Raw genomic sequence first — 17,641 nt, forward strand, 5'->3', positions numbered from 1 at the left:
CATAATATAAGCACAATTTATTTTCATCTGAGGTAGAGTTTTGATAAACAGAGAACTCTATCTTCTTTTCCCCAAAGTTTGTAAATCGCAAATCTGTCTCATAATGTTTTAGAGTTGGGAGAAGTTATAGTATTTGTTATACTATAGTATAACTATAAGAATTCTTGTAAAAGATCGTGAGGCCTGTAGGATCCTCTCCCAGTGGAGACCAATATTACAAGAAACAACATGACTTCCATTGATGAGTGGATTGAAGTGAAGTGATATAGGACTATTAAAAAAAACTGATATAACCAGATCACATTAAAAAATGCCCTCACTTCTGGTCCTCATTGCTTCTCTAACTTGTTTGTTCTGTCTCATCTTCATTTAACACTAGCTAACTGCTATGTGGTAGCTAAAACATGAGCATTCAGGAGACACAAGACTATAAGAATGACTATGGGAAGTGATTTATGATTGGTTGAGGAAACTAGTTGGGAACAAGGGAGGATGTTAATATGGCACTTCAATAAAAACATATATTTATATATATAATGTTCTATTTCTCTATTTGCTGAACATGTAGGACATTATACTAGTACATGAATAAATTTAAGGATTATTACATAAGTGTTTATATTATTCATGTTTGCTATGTCATTATATATATGTAGTTTTATTTACATGTAATTTACCTTTTCAATAGAACCATCTAAGATATGTGGCTTAATATTAAAAGCTGTGAATACTTCTTCTGCAAATTTAATGTGGAATCCAACAGAAACCAACTTCACTCATTACAAGATTTATATATCAAACAGAACATTTGCAAAAGAATATTTCATTTGGGGAAGGATGACTGAGTACACAGTTACAGATCTGACTCCTGGTGGGGTATATAACATCACAGTACACAGAGTAAGAGGCAATGTTGAAGGATCTGGAACATTTATCAGCATTGTTGCAGGTATACAAATTCTTTTTGGTATTTTTAAAGTTCACATTTATATTGCATATTGTATTGTTCAAGATAAAATGTCAATGCATTTTTTAAAATTTGAAAACTTAGAGTCCACAGAATATTTAAGAGGGTAAAAATACTCATTTTGCTGGAATATTCTGAGGATTTTTGAGATAATAAATGTAAATTGAATAAAACAATATTTGGTATATAGTCAGTACTCAATAAATGCAGCCAATATTATACTTAGTTTCACATTAAATTAAAGGTCCAGCTAGTGAAATTTGATGCTGATATGGGGATCACCCATTCTCCTAAAAACTTTGTCTTTGATGTCCTACTATGTGCTTTACACATAGAAAAAACCCATAGTCTTAGGATATGCAGAGAGTAGTAAAGAATAGAAGCAAGAAAACACATAGTATAAGTCAAATTAATAGGTGAAGTAATGGGAGTATGTTCAAACAATGTGGTTGCACAGAAAAAGGAAAGGCTAGCTCCATAGCATGGGTGGAGAAAGTTCTTTGAGCCTGATAATATCTTCAAAAGGATAGGGAATTTTTTAACATATATATTTTTATTTATTTTAGAGAGGAAGGAAGAGGAGAGAGAGATAGAAACATCAATGATGAGAATCATTGATCAGCTGCCTCTGCACGGCCCCCACCGGGAATTGAGCCTGCAACCCAGGCATGTACCCTAACTGGGAATTGAACCCTCAATCTTTTGGTGCCTGGAACAATGGCCAACCAACAGAGTCACACTGGCCAGGGCCTTCTCTTCCACTTTAAGGGTCTGTGTGCTGAGATTGGGCCTACCTTGGTAATCGAGTTTCATCTCCATTTTAAGGTTCACAATCTTAATTAAGCTTGAGCTCTGAAGCTATTTCTCCTGTGTCTAAATCCTACTCTACAGTTCGCTTGTTAGCTTTGAGGCCTTGGAGAAGTTATCTAAATTCTTTGTTTCCCAATTTTCTCATTTAAAAATGGCAATGATAATTGTATCTACTTGTGAATTGTTATAACTGCTACATAACACAATTTTGAAAGTGCTTAGCACAGTGCATAGTATATAATAAACTTGGTAAGAGTTCTTATTTTTTGTATCCAATGCATGAGTATCCCATGGATCATAGTATATATTATGCCCAACATATAATTTAATCATGGAAAGGCTTAAATGTGATAGCTTATCATTACAGTTTTGGTACATGGGAAGTAATAAAAGCAATAATGCAATGAAACTTTGTAGAGCCTTTATGTTTTATTTTTAAAAAGCTGTGCATTGTAGGGGTTTTGTTTTCTTGATACTGTTTTGATAGGTTTGTGCAACTGTTTTGTGAATATTCTGGGATATGTAACATTTTGGCCTCACTTTGTATGTATTCTTTTAGGAGTCAGAATATACTGAGGAGCTGTGGGTGTGCTGTTTTCTTCCATTTCAGATCTAGTTTTCCTTTCTTTCTCAAAGGTTAATATACAATAGTTTGTATCAGAATTTTGTTTTTGAGGTTCTCCCAACTCTTTTGAGCTGTTTCCCTTATAGATACCGATCATGGGATATTTCTGTTTTTTCTCAGCTTCTCAAAATGCAGCTTAGGTAAATTTACTGAAATGCCAAGGGGAACGCTGGGGGATGCTTTAGAGTGCACTAATACGTAGTGATTAGCAACAAGTGACTACTGAGCCCTGACATTCGGCTAGTCCTAATTCAGATGCACTGTAAGTGTTTAAGACAGAGGGGATTTCAAAGACAGTTTGAAAAAAGTTAACAATCTTATTAATAGTTTTATAATGATTACATGTGAAATGATATTTTTTGATATATTGGTTTAAATAACATATATTGTTAAAATTAATTTTATATGTTTCTCCTTTTTTAGTGTGGCTGACATTATATATATATATTTAAACATTTTTATTGATGTTTAGAGAGAGAGGAAAAGAGAAACATTGACGTGAGAGTGAAACATCAATGGGCTACCTCCTGCATGCCCCCTGCTGGGGGTTGAGCCTGCACCCAAGGCATGTCTTGACCAGGAATATAATCTAAAACCTTTGGTGCATGGGATGACACCCAACCAACTGAGCCACACAGGCCAGCGCTCACGTTATATTTTTATTGGAAGTTACTGCTTTAGAAATCATAAGAGATATATTTAGGCACATTTAAGGCTCTGAGATATCCTGCAATAAAGAAAACTAACAGAAAATGGAATTTATTTGACAAAGCGTTTTGATCACGGGACATCTATTAAGTTCTAAGGACTTAGGGTTCTGAAGATTAACTTTTGGGAGACTATGGTCTAAAAAAATATCCAATTAAAGCCTAGAATTCCTTTTGCTAGCCCGAATTAAATTGAACACATTGTGATTTTTTTTTGTTTTGTTTCCTTAAAACTCCAAACATATCCACCTCTAGTTTTTATTGTTTAGTAACAATTAGGTTAAGAGTAATATTTTTGTTTCATATTTTCCTACTCTTTGAGGGATTAAATTCCATTGAGTGCAAGTCCTGTATTTATTATGGGGTCTACTTTCAGTTAATTGAATCTTTCAGCTCATATGCAAAGAGCTGCCCTCTTCCATATGACCGGGCATTGCTGTACCTCCACTACCGTTTATGAGGGCAGGCCTCCCTCTTCTGCTCAGACTTAACAAGATGCCACTAACTAGCATCTCACTGCTACTTTTAACCTTTCTCCAAATCATACCATTCCAGAGTAATGGTTTAAAATTAAATAACAAAAACAAAACAAAACAAACAGCAAATCAGATTGCTTTCCTGCTTAAAATTTTTAAATGAATTTTCATTGTATTTAGGGGGTAAAAAATCTAAAATCTTTTTTATGGCCTGCATGTTCTTCAGACTGTTTCTCTTTCATATGTGATCCCAGAAACGCAGGCTGCCTTTTCTCACTTACTCTAAATTCTTTCCATTTCCCAGGCTTCTAACCACTCTGCTTTGAAAGGACTTTACCAAATTGTCTTGACGTTTTCAGACCTTCCCTCCTGATCAGATTGGCAAATGTCCAGACAAATATATTCTTCCTCCTCTTGGTGAGACAGGCTTCATCCTTAGCCAAGAGTTCTTCAGTGTGTAATCTTAAACCTCAGTCTAGGAAACTACATCCTATCTCACCACTATCTCAGTAAGCGGACCTTCACTTCTCTGATCTTCCTTTTTCTTCCAAAACACCAAGTCAGATTGCTGAGGTATTTTTCTAGATTCTTCTCTAAGACTTCATGGATATTAGCTGTTTTCCGGGACCCTTGAAGCAGTAGTATTGCCCTCATATAAATCAGTACGTGTTGGTAGTAGTTAATTGGACTTTTGTCCTGTTGGGCTTTTTGTCTATGTTAATGTGGGCTGACTAGCAGAATCAAGTTCTTTTCTCTCAAGCCTCAGAATACCAAGGACATAAGTCTGTGTGCACAATGATCCAGGAAAAATGCCAGTACCTATGAACAACAAAGGAATTGTACCCATCACAAACTGGGTATTTCCCTGATCTTTTATCTTGGGCTTATAATAATTCTAATTTTTTTATTAATGAGAGAGAGAGAGAGAGAGAGAGAGAGAGAGAGAGAGAGAGAAATCGATCTATTGCTTCCCACTCATGCCCTAATTGGGATCAAACCCAATACGACTACAATATTTCTAAAGAGTTCTTACAAAAAACTCTAGTGCTCACTCTGTGGGCAATTTGGAGATGCCTAGAGAATGTATCTTTGATAATGTTGTGGTGCAAGTTAATTAAGTGATATCAGTTTCAGATGCTAGAGAAGCATTATAAGCATTAAAGGAACTTTCAAAGGGGATAAAAAATAATTCTAAAAATATCTCCCTCCCACCTCCCCCCAAAAGAGAAATTGACTTGTAAAGATTTCTATTTTGTGCAATGTGCCATTATCAGTTTTGTTAGGAAAAGTACATTTAAAAATTATATTCATTCAAATGATCAGGGGCGAGGGTGGGATGGGGGGGGTAAAATGGTAAGTGGAATTCAATTATTAATTCCAGACTCCTTTCTTTAGGAAACAGTGTTAAATTGGGTGTGTATCGGGTATGTTTTTCACATGCTTGTCCTCATAAATTCTCTCCCTCCCCTATATTGTTTGTCTGAAACCTGCACTAAAGATAAAGCGGAATGAAAAAAAATGAGTCATTGGCAACCAATCAGCAGAACTTAATGTCCAAAACTCCCTTCAAGGAGGTACAGGCAGCATAAGAAAAATTTTGAAAACAGAGGAAGCAAAGATAGAAAATTATGCCTGAAATAGCTAGGACAGTTAGACTAGGTTAAAAACGATCATATTTCTTCTCCCATCTGAAAGCTTAGCTCTCCTTTAAAAGAAATACCTAACTAAATATTTATCAGAATTTGTAACCCTTTACAAATTTTGCCAGGTTGTGGTTATTACATTTTTTCCAATTGTCTTCTATTTGGTAAATATCCAGATAATTGGATAGATAGTTTGTCCTTACTTTGCTATAAAATGATTCAATTTTTCTATTGCAACCAAGCTTTAAAAAACAATCTGGTCCACCAACAGATTTTAGTAAGAAAATAAAAATCCCAGAGACAGATAACCTAAGTCAATATGCTATTTCTGATAATTATACTTAAAAATTAGTTATTGTTAAAGGTATGCTGTACATGCCTAGCACCTCCGTATGGCTAGACATAATGAAGGACTCCATGCTTTCTAACAATGTGATTAGTTTGAAACTTGACCCTTAGCCTATTGATTTTCATTTTTTTCTTTGAAGCTTTCAGTGAGTAACCATCTGAAAACTCTAATTTTTCAATACCAGAGCCGGAAAAGCCCGAGAAACTTCAAACCTTCAATATCTCCGCACATTCCTTTTCCCTGCGCTGGAGCCTGCCCTCCGGCCACGCGGAAGGGTTTCATGTGGATCTGGTTCCTGACAGTGGCTTTGTTACTATCAAAGATCTTGGAGGCGGAGAGTATCAGGTGTGGTTTTCATTATCACACTTGCCGAGCCCACTTGTATTTATATTTGGTCCTAATAGGAACGTTCTTTATGAAACTCATTCAGCACGAAAACATCCTCCTTTGAGAGTTTGTCAAAGCACAAGTTGAAGACAGAAACGCTGTTGCCGAATTGAGGAGTGTCAGTTTCAGCATCCGTGGACTGTTACCTTAGCAAAGTATATACTTTTTTTTTTTTTTTAAGTCTACCCTGAACCTACAGCCAGCCATCCAAGGGTTCATGAATAGTTTAACAAAGAAAGGGCAGAGCTATTGAGTAATCCAGGCTCATTAATTGTGTACTTGCCAGGAGGATCTGTCTGTAAATCATTAATGCATGCAACATTTCTCTCTAGAGCCATCAATGTGATTCCACTGCCTGAAAAATGTAATAACGATGGATATTCTTATCCTATTTTTTTTAGTTTTTATTGGAACTTCAGAGACACAGGTATTTCATACACACTCATAAAAATGAGGGCTAAGCAATGGGCTATAGATTTAAGACTCTTAAATAGTTGTTTCTTGTGACAATGAACTAGCATAGGTAGAAATACAGATTTAGTGTTCTACAATGCAGTATGTTTTGTAAGTTTTGTGTGTGAATAGTTGTGTGATAGAACACACTTATATTTTACAATACTATGAAACTTGTGATATTTTAAACAGTGCAGAATTGTACAGTAAAGTTGCTTTATTTTTATGACTGTGATAGATTCAGTATTTTAGCTTTCTTGCTTTCCAGGAAGAGTTTTATTGCAATTGTTTGTTTTTGGTGTTCTAGGTTGATGTTTCGAATGCTGTTCCTGGCACTAGGTACGATGTGACAATCTCTTCAATTTCTGCTACAACATACAGCTCACCTGTTAGTAGAACAGTGACAACGAATGTAACAAGTGAGTATGTGCTTCTATTTGGATCCAGCATCAATCTATTGGATGGAAACACTTATATTAGCAAGATGGGCTTTATATGCACGAAAGCAGTTTGGTAAATAAAGCAAAATGGAAACTTAAGAAAGTGATATGTTTAGGACCTTCATTTTACTGGTTCTTTAGTGTCCTTTTCTTTCAAAGACTAAAGCTAACTATTCTATACCTGTTCATAAAATGGATCAGAGACCATTACTAGTAATATTTAAATAATAAAGAGCCTGAAAATAAACTCACTGTACTTGCTAAGAAAGAATTATTCAGTTTGTATGACTATTTCTTATTTTCTCAGTTTTGTGTGTAAGACTGTACAAATAAGTTTTTTTTGAAAATAATCTGGCATCCAAAGTATATTTGGCATGTAGTATTTAGCAGCATTCCATTTTTTAATTTTCTTATAAAAGAATGTTTTGGTATTTCCCAAAGCACTTAATCTTTTTATTTTTCTCTTGGTTCTAGGGAGGATACATTCACATTTAAGAGACTATTCATCTTCACAAGTGTGCATTTGCAAATACATTTCTTACCTATGACTGTTAACATACAATAATTTAACATGATTTTGCTTTAATAGAACCAGGGCCTCCAGTCTTCCTAGCAGGAGAAAGAGTTGGTTCTGCTGGGATTCTTCTGTCTTGGAATACACCCCCTAATCCAAATGGAAGGATTATCTCTTATGTTGTGAAGTATAAGGAAGTTTGTCCATGGATGCAAACAGCATATACACAAGTTAGAGCAAAGCCAGACAGCCTGGAAGTTCTTCTTACTAATCTTAATCCTGGAACAACATATGAAATCAAGGTAATATTTTTTTTAACAACTACTTAGTATTAAAATATTCCCTCTATTTTAAAGGTGAAGGAGCTTTTCCCATCTGGTCAAGCCTTTACCGCTGCACAGAAGTGCCTGAGGAATGATAATTTGAATCATGACCTCAGTGCCCATCAGGGCTTTTAAAACAAACAAATGTTATAATTCTCTTTCATTTTTATGTGCATTTATGTAATTTATCTATTTTTAAAAGCATTGGCTTAGTGATTTTTTTCAAAGAATAAAGTTTAAAATACATAATTTAGGGTTTATAAGTGAAAATGTTCTACTTTTTAATTAAAATCAAAGTTAGCTTTGTTATTTTTCTCTGAACCCTGTTGTATTTGTATGTCTGTTATTGAAATTTTGGATAATGGAATGGAAGTTACTCATGAGCCAGTTTTCCAAAGAACCATGAATTCAAATCAGCTCCATTCACCAATATTTCCTGATAATTTACTGGGTATTTGTGCTAATAAAAATGTTTAATCCTTTACAACATTCAATATGCAAAATTTAACATCTTATTTGAAAATGAAATACAGAAGAACCTATGAAAAACTATCCTAAATTAGTTAGGCCAGATGAAAATGTTTACAATTAAGAGATATCTGTGATATTTCTAGGGAGGTAGTAAAGAATACAGATGTTTTCTTGTTCTTCTGTACTTTCAACATAACATCAAATGTTCTTTGATTGTTGTAGGTAATTGAATGTTGAGAAAAAACCTGTTAGAGCTGTATAAATTTGTGATCAGACATAACTGGGGTGACCTTCTAGAATGGTTAGAAATGATGGAGAGATTTTGCCTGGAGGGTTTTTCCTACTGGAATTTTGCCTATTTGGGAAATAAAAAAAAAAAACATAACAAGAACTGGAGAGCATATACCAAAATTGGAGATCTCACAAATGAGAATAGTAAAAACAAACTTTTACTGATACAGATGTCAAAATTAAACATTTGTGATGGCAATTTTATTGCAGAAAAGTGGGTTAAAGAATGGGAAACCTTTTCCTAACTGCATCTGAAAATGACATACTACAATTTATAGATATTTTCTATAAACAGGTGCATATTCATATTAATTTATGTGAAAATATCCTGTTGAAGGTGATAAGTAGAGATTATATTTTAATGTGATATGAGAAGCTACTTAGCCAACTTAGCTCTGCTTAGATCTATTTTTATGGAGTTTGAGTTTTTATTTCTTTGAATTCTCTTATTCTTTTCATCACACACTTTATAAAATCATTGTTGAGTCCTTTACACTGTGGAGATAAATGTTAGCCATTGCAGAATCCAAAAGGTATTTGGCATGTTACATTTGATATCTTCAAAATGTAGGTATCAAATCTATATGATAATGGAAAAATCCTGTTAAGTATATCACATGTGCTATTTCATTTAGTCCTCAGAACAATCCTAGGACATAGATACGTTATTATTGCCATTTAAAGAAAAGGGAAATGTGACTTAGAACAGTTAAGTTAATTGACCAAACCTACTTATCTGGGAATTGGCAGAGGTGCACTTGAAACCAAGATTGTTTGACTTCGGTGTGGGAATTGGAAAGGCTTGGAGCTTGCCCCCTTTTCACTATACTACCATACATCTACTGAATTAACAGGAGATTAACTTTATCTTAATTATGGTGTTCTTCCAGTCCTTGTACCTTGATATCTATTAAGTCTTTATAGTTAAAGAGGCTTTTCTTAAAAGTCCTTAGACTATTTTTAATATATTTTATTGATTTTTTTTTTTTTACAGAGAGGGAAGGAAAGGGATAGAGAGTTAGAAACATCGATGAGAGAGAAGCATCGATCAGCTGCCTCCTGCACACTCCCTACTGGGGATGTGCCCGCAACCAAGGTACATGCCCTTGACCGGAATCGAACCCGGGACCCTTGAGTCCGCAGGCCGACGCTCTATCCACTGAGCCAAACCGGCTAGGGCGAAGTTACACTTTTTTATTTTTTTTATTAGCATAACAATTTATTAGCAAATGAAATAACACATATAGTATCTTATGTAGTAAACATCATGAGCATATCCTTCCAGAGAAAAAGAATCTGCTATTAACTAACTCCCCCTCTCCTACAGTAGGCTGCAATCATCAACTATATCAACTGCATCAATCATCAATCATCAACTGCAATCAATAACTCATTCTCATTCCACAGAGTAGAGGTGGGGAAGCTTTATTCTGCCAAGGACCATTTGGATATTTATAACATCATTTGCAGGCCCTACAAAATTACCAACTTAAAAAGTAGCCTGCCATATTTAATTAATTCACCACTAATGTTTTGGCAGGGCCAGACCAAATGATTTCTCAGGCCTTATATGGCCCTTGGGCTGGACATTCCCCCCACTGCCATAGAGGATTAAGCATGATTTATGTGTAATAGCATCAAGGCACTTGCTTTAATTATAAAAGATATATGTGGTATAAAACATATTCCTAAAAGTCATTGGCCTTGAATAATTGAAAAAAAAAAAGCAGTATACTTTTTAGTGAAGTGACAAGACTCAGAATTTGAGTTAACTCATTATCACCCTGTTATTGTCTTAATTTGTGTATAAAATTGCAAGGAGACAAAAGGTAGCATTTTATAAAGATTGATTTGTTCACACTAAGTTTTGAGAAATCATGGCAGCATCAGAATTCACAACTGATTTGAATTAACAGATAACAGCTGTTTCACTCCAAGTATTATCTCATTATTTTATGGACGGAGAATGTGGCAGGGGAAGAGAACTTCTTAAAATAAGTTTATTAAAACTGAAGTTAAAAATCTTTCTGGCTTAAGCTGCTTGTCTGTTTGACAACTAAAAAACCTTCAGTTAGAAATTTAGTCACTGGTATTTTATAGTAAGATTATGGCCGAAACCGGTTTGGCTCAGTGGATAGAGCGTCGGCTTGCGGACTGAAAGGTCCCAGGTTTGATTCCGGTCAAGGGCATGTACATGCGTTGCGGGCACATCCCCAGTGGGGATGTGCAGGAGGCAGCTGATCGATGTTTCTCTTTCATCGATGTTTCTAACTCTCTATCTCTCTCCCTTCCTCCCTGTAAAAAATCAATAAAATATATTAAAAAAAAGATTATGATTATTTGGCCTTTTTCAGAGTTATAATTCAAGTCCAAAGAAAGGTTATATGCCTGGTTCCAGTGTAGACTTACAAACATACTATCTCCAGTAAAGGCATTTGGTCTCATTATTCCAGTTTTCATAATTCAATATATCCTTCCTATTTTACATCACTAAGAGGAAAATAAAATACATACCAAACCCCCTACAATCTAATATAATGCTTATTTAACATGTTTACTTTAAAATTTAAAGAGCAAAAAACTTTTTAAAAAATAATCCTTGTCAGTATAAAAATAAATCTCCACTACTCACACATCCAAATTCTCCATTCCTAGTTATTAATATATTTTTAAAAAAAACACGAAAATGTACCTTAAGTTACAGTATTTCAATAGAATTTTACTTTAATAATAGGTTATGATAACAAACCAGCTGGAATATTATTTTAGCATGTTCCATTATAATTTTCATTCTTATTATTAGCACTCAAATTAATGATTCCGTTTATGATTATCTAAAATCTTTCCACCAGCGCTCTCCTCTTGGGAGCATGCCTGAGCCTTGTCCTTCCTCCCTCTCCCCACCAGGCAGTTACCTTTGCCTTTCTTTCTCCTGAGCTCCAGGGGCCCTTCTTTTGCTTCTGCAACATGTTTCCTGAGCCCAGGCAGCCCCGCTGGCTCATTTCTATTACCTCTGTAACTTTCTAAATAAACTTAATCAATGAAACAAACACATTCAAAATCTTTATTTTTTTTTTTAAAAAAAAGCCAAATTACTACAGAGCCTAAAAGCTTTCTAGATCCAATTTCCTCCTTTTGCAGTTTTTAAGCCCAGTTTCAAATAAGGCATCACTATAACAGATAAATAAAACATTGGGGTGGGGCAGGGGGGGAGAGAGAGAAACATTAAAGAACAGAAAAATTAAGCAAAGTCTAAATCCTATTGATTGAGTTTTTACTACGTCACTGTGGAATCATTCCCTGAATAGACGGAGGCATCCCTGCCTCTTTCTTTGTCTCAATTGCCTGCCTCCTGCTAAGACCTCTGTGCAGACTCGGTTCAGCTCCTCCATAAAGCACCTCCAAGTGCCCCTGTGTGTCACTGAGTTACCACATGGTTCGCCTACTGCATTTAGTAACAGAGTCCCAGCACCCGGCACAGAACCCTAGAGTTCTGCATAGGTCTTCAGGGAGTGTCTGAGGAATTATCTACATTGATGCAAAAAGAACTTATAGTTCATCTATACCACTGCAGAGAGGAAAACAATTCATTAAAAACTTTAATAAGGCTCACAGACCTTGAATTTATCATTATAACTCCCAGATTCAATATTAAGTTCCCAAGAAATTCACTGCAGCCCTTTCCTAAGAGCAGAGCTAACACCCAGACAAATTACTAAGAGAACACAATATACATTTAAAGACCACCATTTACCATACTGTAAATTTAGCGACACATTTGGCTTCAAAGTCTACTATTGTTTAAAAGCTAAGTCAGTCTACCCAAATCTTGTTTTCCTTTGGTCCTAATGAGAAAATTTTAAAAGTAATTGTCAACTAGACATCTGTCCATTTTACTGCCATCAGAGGCATGGATAGTACTATAGTCACTAGTGCTCCACAGTAGGTCAACCTGGGCTTATGTCCCCATGCTGGCTACGACATGCTCCTCAACTCTCCCATCTTTGGTGAATCTGTGCCCCTCTCCTTCTAGAAACAGAACCCAGTTTTGACCTTGCTCTCAAACTAAGGTGTGGCTTCTAATCCTGACCTCCCTACTGTTGTGCGGGGTTAACCAGGGATTGGATCCTATTCAACTGAATACCTCTGTTTTCTCCCTTATTGAGTCACAGGTGGTCTTTTCAATGATCTATTCCTTTTACCCCTCTCCTGAATGTCAATCCTTAGTCTCTCTGTGCATGGGTACCCTCCACTCCTTTTATTGTAGCAAATTTAAAAATAAATAAGGTTGTAAAGTTTTAACCATTAAGTATGTACACAATACATTTCAATTAAATGACCATTTTAAGATATTCAGAATTTTTTATGCTTGTCAATAAGCAACGAGAAAATGTTCCTTTAGACACTGAAGTCTAGAGTAAGCAAGATATTTTTGTATCAATAAAACTTGTAAAATATCTCATAGTGAACTGAAAATCCAAGGCTTTGAGCAAGAAAGCAAAGGAAATGAAAACATTAGTTTTGCGAGTGAATTAAGCTTTGGTTTCACGTTTGATTTCTTTAAACACCAGCAAAAATTTTCTAAGACATGTATGTATAGGCCAAACTCTACCCAAGCAGAAAGGGTAAGATATAAATTCTTGAGAAATCTTAAATGCTTTTACAGCTAGTTACCAAAAGCAGAATCTCGTTTGTCTGAGTGGAAGAGGTACTAATCAGAACACAATTCAAGACTTTGCTAAATGCACAAAGCTCCAGAATTGTTCATATCCACATATGAAGAGAAAGGTTAGGTAAAGGTTAAATTCTGTTACTCCATTTTGCTAAGGAGTTTTTCAAATTTTTTGGACTTTTTTTTTTACTGTGCTAGTGTTTGCTAAATTATAGAGTTGTCTTAAACATGTACTCTACTCTGTCAGGCAGCATTAGACATCTATAATGGTCTGGATTCAAGCCTAGCTTAGGGGAGGAAGGCAAGAAGGATTAAAAACAAAGGATTAACTAACAGAAAAGAATGCACAGACACTTCCAAAGGAACATCAGTAATTAATTTGTACATGTTTTAGTGAAAACAAAGCTAATGCTTACTGCATGCACTTCTATTTCAGAAAGACTATCAATAGAAGTTTCACTTTAAACGGTAATTGTTAGCATAGGCTATAAAACTTGATTATTAATTTTTCCGTTTAGAATATGAGAAATTTGTTGAATCAAACTATGCTTTAAATACATCCTTAGGGGAAATGGAAATATGGACAAACTCTGTATATGCCTTACACTTTGGGTGTATTGTAAGGATGAGAGAAAAGGTGTCTTTATCATTTGCCAAATAATAAGTCAAAGTTTTATTATTTCAGATTCTGTTTAATTAGAGAGCAAAACCCTTGAACATAATTATTTCAATCTCCTCTAGGTGGCTGCTGAAAACAGTGCTGGCATTGGAGTGTTTAGTGACCCATTTCTCTTCCAAACGGCAGAAAGTGGTAATTTTCCTAAAGCATTTTTCTACATGAACTTAGTTATGAGTTTTTGTTACTTAATTTGTTGCCAAAATGAATAAAATTTTCAATAGTATGACCATTTAATTATTTTAGAGTCTTCTTAGTTAATTTATTCATTAAAGTATATATATTGTCATTTCTGATTATAAAATCAGTGTTATCTTAACAAACTAAAAAACCCCACAAAAATAAAAAAAAACATGAAATGAAAATTATTCATCGCCCTGTTTTACAAAATATCCTGTTATTATTTTGGTACATTTGTGGCTGGTCTTCCTCTCCTCTCCTTATATATTTCTATATAACTGCATATAATGAAAGTGTCATTTATGCACATTTATATCTTGCATGTTTCTGTTAACATCATCATAAGCATTTATATGACATTAAATTTTTAGAAATATGGATTTTAACAGTTATAATATTATCCATAACATGTAGTCATTACCAAACCAATTTAAAGACTCCTATATTGTTCTAATGGCAGAGAAGAAAAATCTTGAAGTCATTATTGATTCTAACAGTATACTCTACCAGCAAATCCCGCCAGTACTACATCAAAATGTTATCTTGAATCTCACTCCTATTGCTAATCACTGCAATCTATGATCTGTTCTTGCATGAACAATTGAAAGTCCTCTTTCTGATTTTCTTGTTTCCAATTTACCTGCCTATAGTTTACTTTCTTTACAAGAGCTATATCATCTTTTGAAACATAAGCCAGACTGTGTTACTTATCCCTTCTTAACACGGCTTCTATATCATTCAGAACAAGACCCTAAATCTGTGTTTCTCAACCTGAGGGTCACGACCCCTTTGGCGGTTGAACGACCCGGGTCGCCTAAGACCATCTGAAAACACATATTTTCGATGGTCTTAGGAACCGAGACACCGCTCCTCTATCTGTATCCAGGCGGGTCCGCCCACATGCAGATACGCCCACATATGAGTACCGGGTGTATTAAAGGGTCGCGGCATTAGGAAGGTTGAGAACCACTGCCTCAATCCTTCCCATGGCCTACAGTGCTCTGTATGCTCTTTCCTCCCTCAGATTTCATTCTCTCCTCCTCCATCTACTCCAGCTACACTGATATTTTTGAACTTTATGTATTCCATACTTCTGCTAACTGACATAGTTTTTAGAGATATTAACTCTCTCGGCAAAGTATGATTGAGAGAAACTAGAGAAACTCTAAGATGTAGTGAAAATAATCTTGGAATTGGTGTTCCATTGTTTCTCATATGCTGTGTGTTCTTGGTCAAATTGCATAATTACACAATCCTGCTTGCTATATATTTCCTTATTTTTTGTAACTGTAAAGAGGTATAAATGTAATGTAAATATAAATGTAATCCAATCAGTGATCTCCAGTTTCCCCACCAAACCCCTTTTATTATTTATGCTACATAGAATCGACATTTAAGGAAAATTTCTGTGCATTTTATTATCGTTTAATCAGGAGTAATTTCTTTCCCCATGAATAAAAGTACTGTTAGGAAGCATGTACAAGTTAACCAGTTATACTATATTGAGTTAATGTTCCATCCAATTAGCATAAAAGCCCAACATTTTAACTTCCATGGAGCATTATTTCAGGTAAACATAATTTATTTTGGCTTTACAATATTAAAAATATCTCTTCCACCTTCATTCCCAACTTAGTGGATCCTTAAAAGTGCAGAAAAATACTTTTAAAAGCCTCTGTATTGAATTTATATAGTTGTTTTCTGGCTCAATAAATGTGTGTTTTGTATAGTGTACACTTTGAAAAATTGTAGGTACTTTCACACACTTGTGTACTTACGCATGTCACTGGTCTAGATATAGCCTCAAAGTGTTGGAAGATGCTTACCTGAAAGATGAGATGACTTTGTAAACAGAATTTTTTGGTACTTCAGTATCAAATCTTTCTACTTAGATCATGATGGATATATTAATCTATAAAAATCAAAATAATGAGATTTTTTGCATAAAAATTCAGAAGCAGAAATTAGAATATTTAAAATAGAAAAAGACCTGCCAATTCAAAGAGCTAGAATTAGTCTTCAGACACTATGAAGTCACAAAAGGAAAACACACATATATTTTATTGAGATAGTTAATTTAAAGCAAGTTAATAAAAAATACTCTTTCTCACTAAATGTTGTCTAAGTGATGGAATTATGTAATTAATTTTAAAGTCTATTTAATGTTTTGGGTCAACTTTTATCTTAATATTCTGAAATCATGCTTTGGAATTTAATAAAAATTTGGTTACCTTATAAATTCAAATTTCTCTACACTTGAGTAGTTCTCTATGACTGTTATTAAGGCCCATTTGGAAATGTGTCAGCTTGTCTGACACACTTGTTAATTTTACACACATTTATACACGTATGTGTGTGTACATATATCAGGAATAGTTATAAAAATTTGTATAGTTTACACAAATAAGAAATTTAAAGGGATGATTAAGATTCATGAAGAGAGTAAATTGATGGTTACCAGAGAGTTTGGGGGTATGGGAATAAGATTGATGTTATTTTAAGTACACACTTGATGCTCTGGCCAGTGTTGCCCAGGGGGTCCTGGATTCAATTCCTGGTCAAGGGTATGTACCTGAGTTGTATGTTTGATGCCCAACCTAGTCAGGGCACCTGTAGGAGGTAACCAATTGATGTTTCTCTCTCACATAGGTTGTTTCTCTCTCTCTCTCTCTCTCTCTCTCTCTCTCTCTCTCATCTCCTTCCCTTCCACTCTCTGAAAATCCATGGAAAATATATCATTGGGTGAGGATTAACAAAAAAAACTTCAAATAAATAAAGTATACACTTGTAATGAGTAGTAAATAAGCCATAAAGATGTCATGTACAGTATAGACAACAATGTGGTACAATAACCATGTAATTTGATAGAGTGCTAACTATCACTGACAGCAATCATAATACAATGAATAAATATACCAAGTTAACACTATGTGTACCTTAAATTTACACTGTTATATGTCAAATATATTCACTTTTTAAAAAGATATGTTTTAATTCTTAAAAATACATATTATATATTTAACAGTCTTTCCTTTGGCATTATTATATTTTATCCACTAAAAAGAAATGTAAGTGTTCAGTCTTTAGTATCATATAGTAATTACTAGAGGCCTGATGCACGGATTCATGCACTGGTGGGTCCCTCGGCCTTGCCTGTGGGGATCAGGCTGAAACCAGCTGTTCAACATCCCCTAAGAGGTCCTGGATTGAGGGAGGACGGTTCTTGGGTGACAAACCCTAGAATTGGACTTCCTTCTCTCAGGTTCCAGATGCATCACCTGAAAACTGTCACTGCCAAGTGACTGCAGCTCAGCAGCTCCTGTGTCGATCATCTGCCCCCTGGTGGTCAGTGTGTATCATAGCTACTGACCAGTCAGCAGGTCGATTGGTCGCTTAGGTTTTTAGATGTATAGACTAGAGGCCCGATGCTGAAATTCGTGTAAGGGCCTTGACCTTGGCCTCCGCCTGCCGCCACTGTGGCCAGGGGCTTCTGCCACCTTTGCTGCAGCCCCTGCCCACTGTAGGCCCTTTCCAGAAGGAAAGATGCCTGGTCTAATTAGCATATTATGCTTTTATTAGTATAGTTATGTTGTCCTATATCATATCCCCTCCAGAAGTGCCTGCCTGCTTCCCCCACACTACAGCCCCTGGGCCACA

General features: G+C 35.2%; 1 protein-coding gene across 1 annotated transcript in view; it reads left to right on the forward strand.

Annotated features, from left to right (window-relative positions):
- The first annotated feature begins 694 nt into the window (after positions 1-694).
- The window catches only part of PTPRQ (protein tyrosine phosphatase, receptor type Q), a 219,688-nt gene continuing 202,741 nt past the window's right edge, over positions 695-17,641 (forward strand). The window contains exons 1-5 of the mRNA XM_015571126.1: positions 695-949; positions 5,762-5,922; positions 6,725-6,836; positions 7,447-7,673; positions 13,870-13,939. Of these exons, the coding sequence (XP_015426612.1) occupies positions 748-949; positions 5,762-5,922; positions 6,725-6,836; positions 7,447-7,673; positions 13,870-13,939 (772 nt within the window). The 5' untranslated portion in view covers positions 695-747. The remainder of the gene's footprint in view (positions 950-5,761; positions 5,923-6,724; positions 6,837-7,446; positions 7,674-13,869; positions 13,940-17,641) is intronic.

Source organism: Myotis davidii, unplaced genomic scaffold, assembly GCF_000327345.1.
Source record: "Myotis davidii unplaced genomic scaffold, ASM32734v1 scaffold26, whole genome shotgun sequence".
NCBI lineage: Eukaryota > Metazoa > Chordata > Mammalia > Chiroptera > Vespertilionidae > Myotis > Myotis davidii.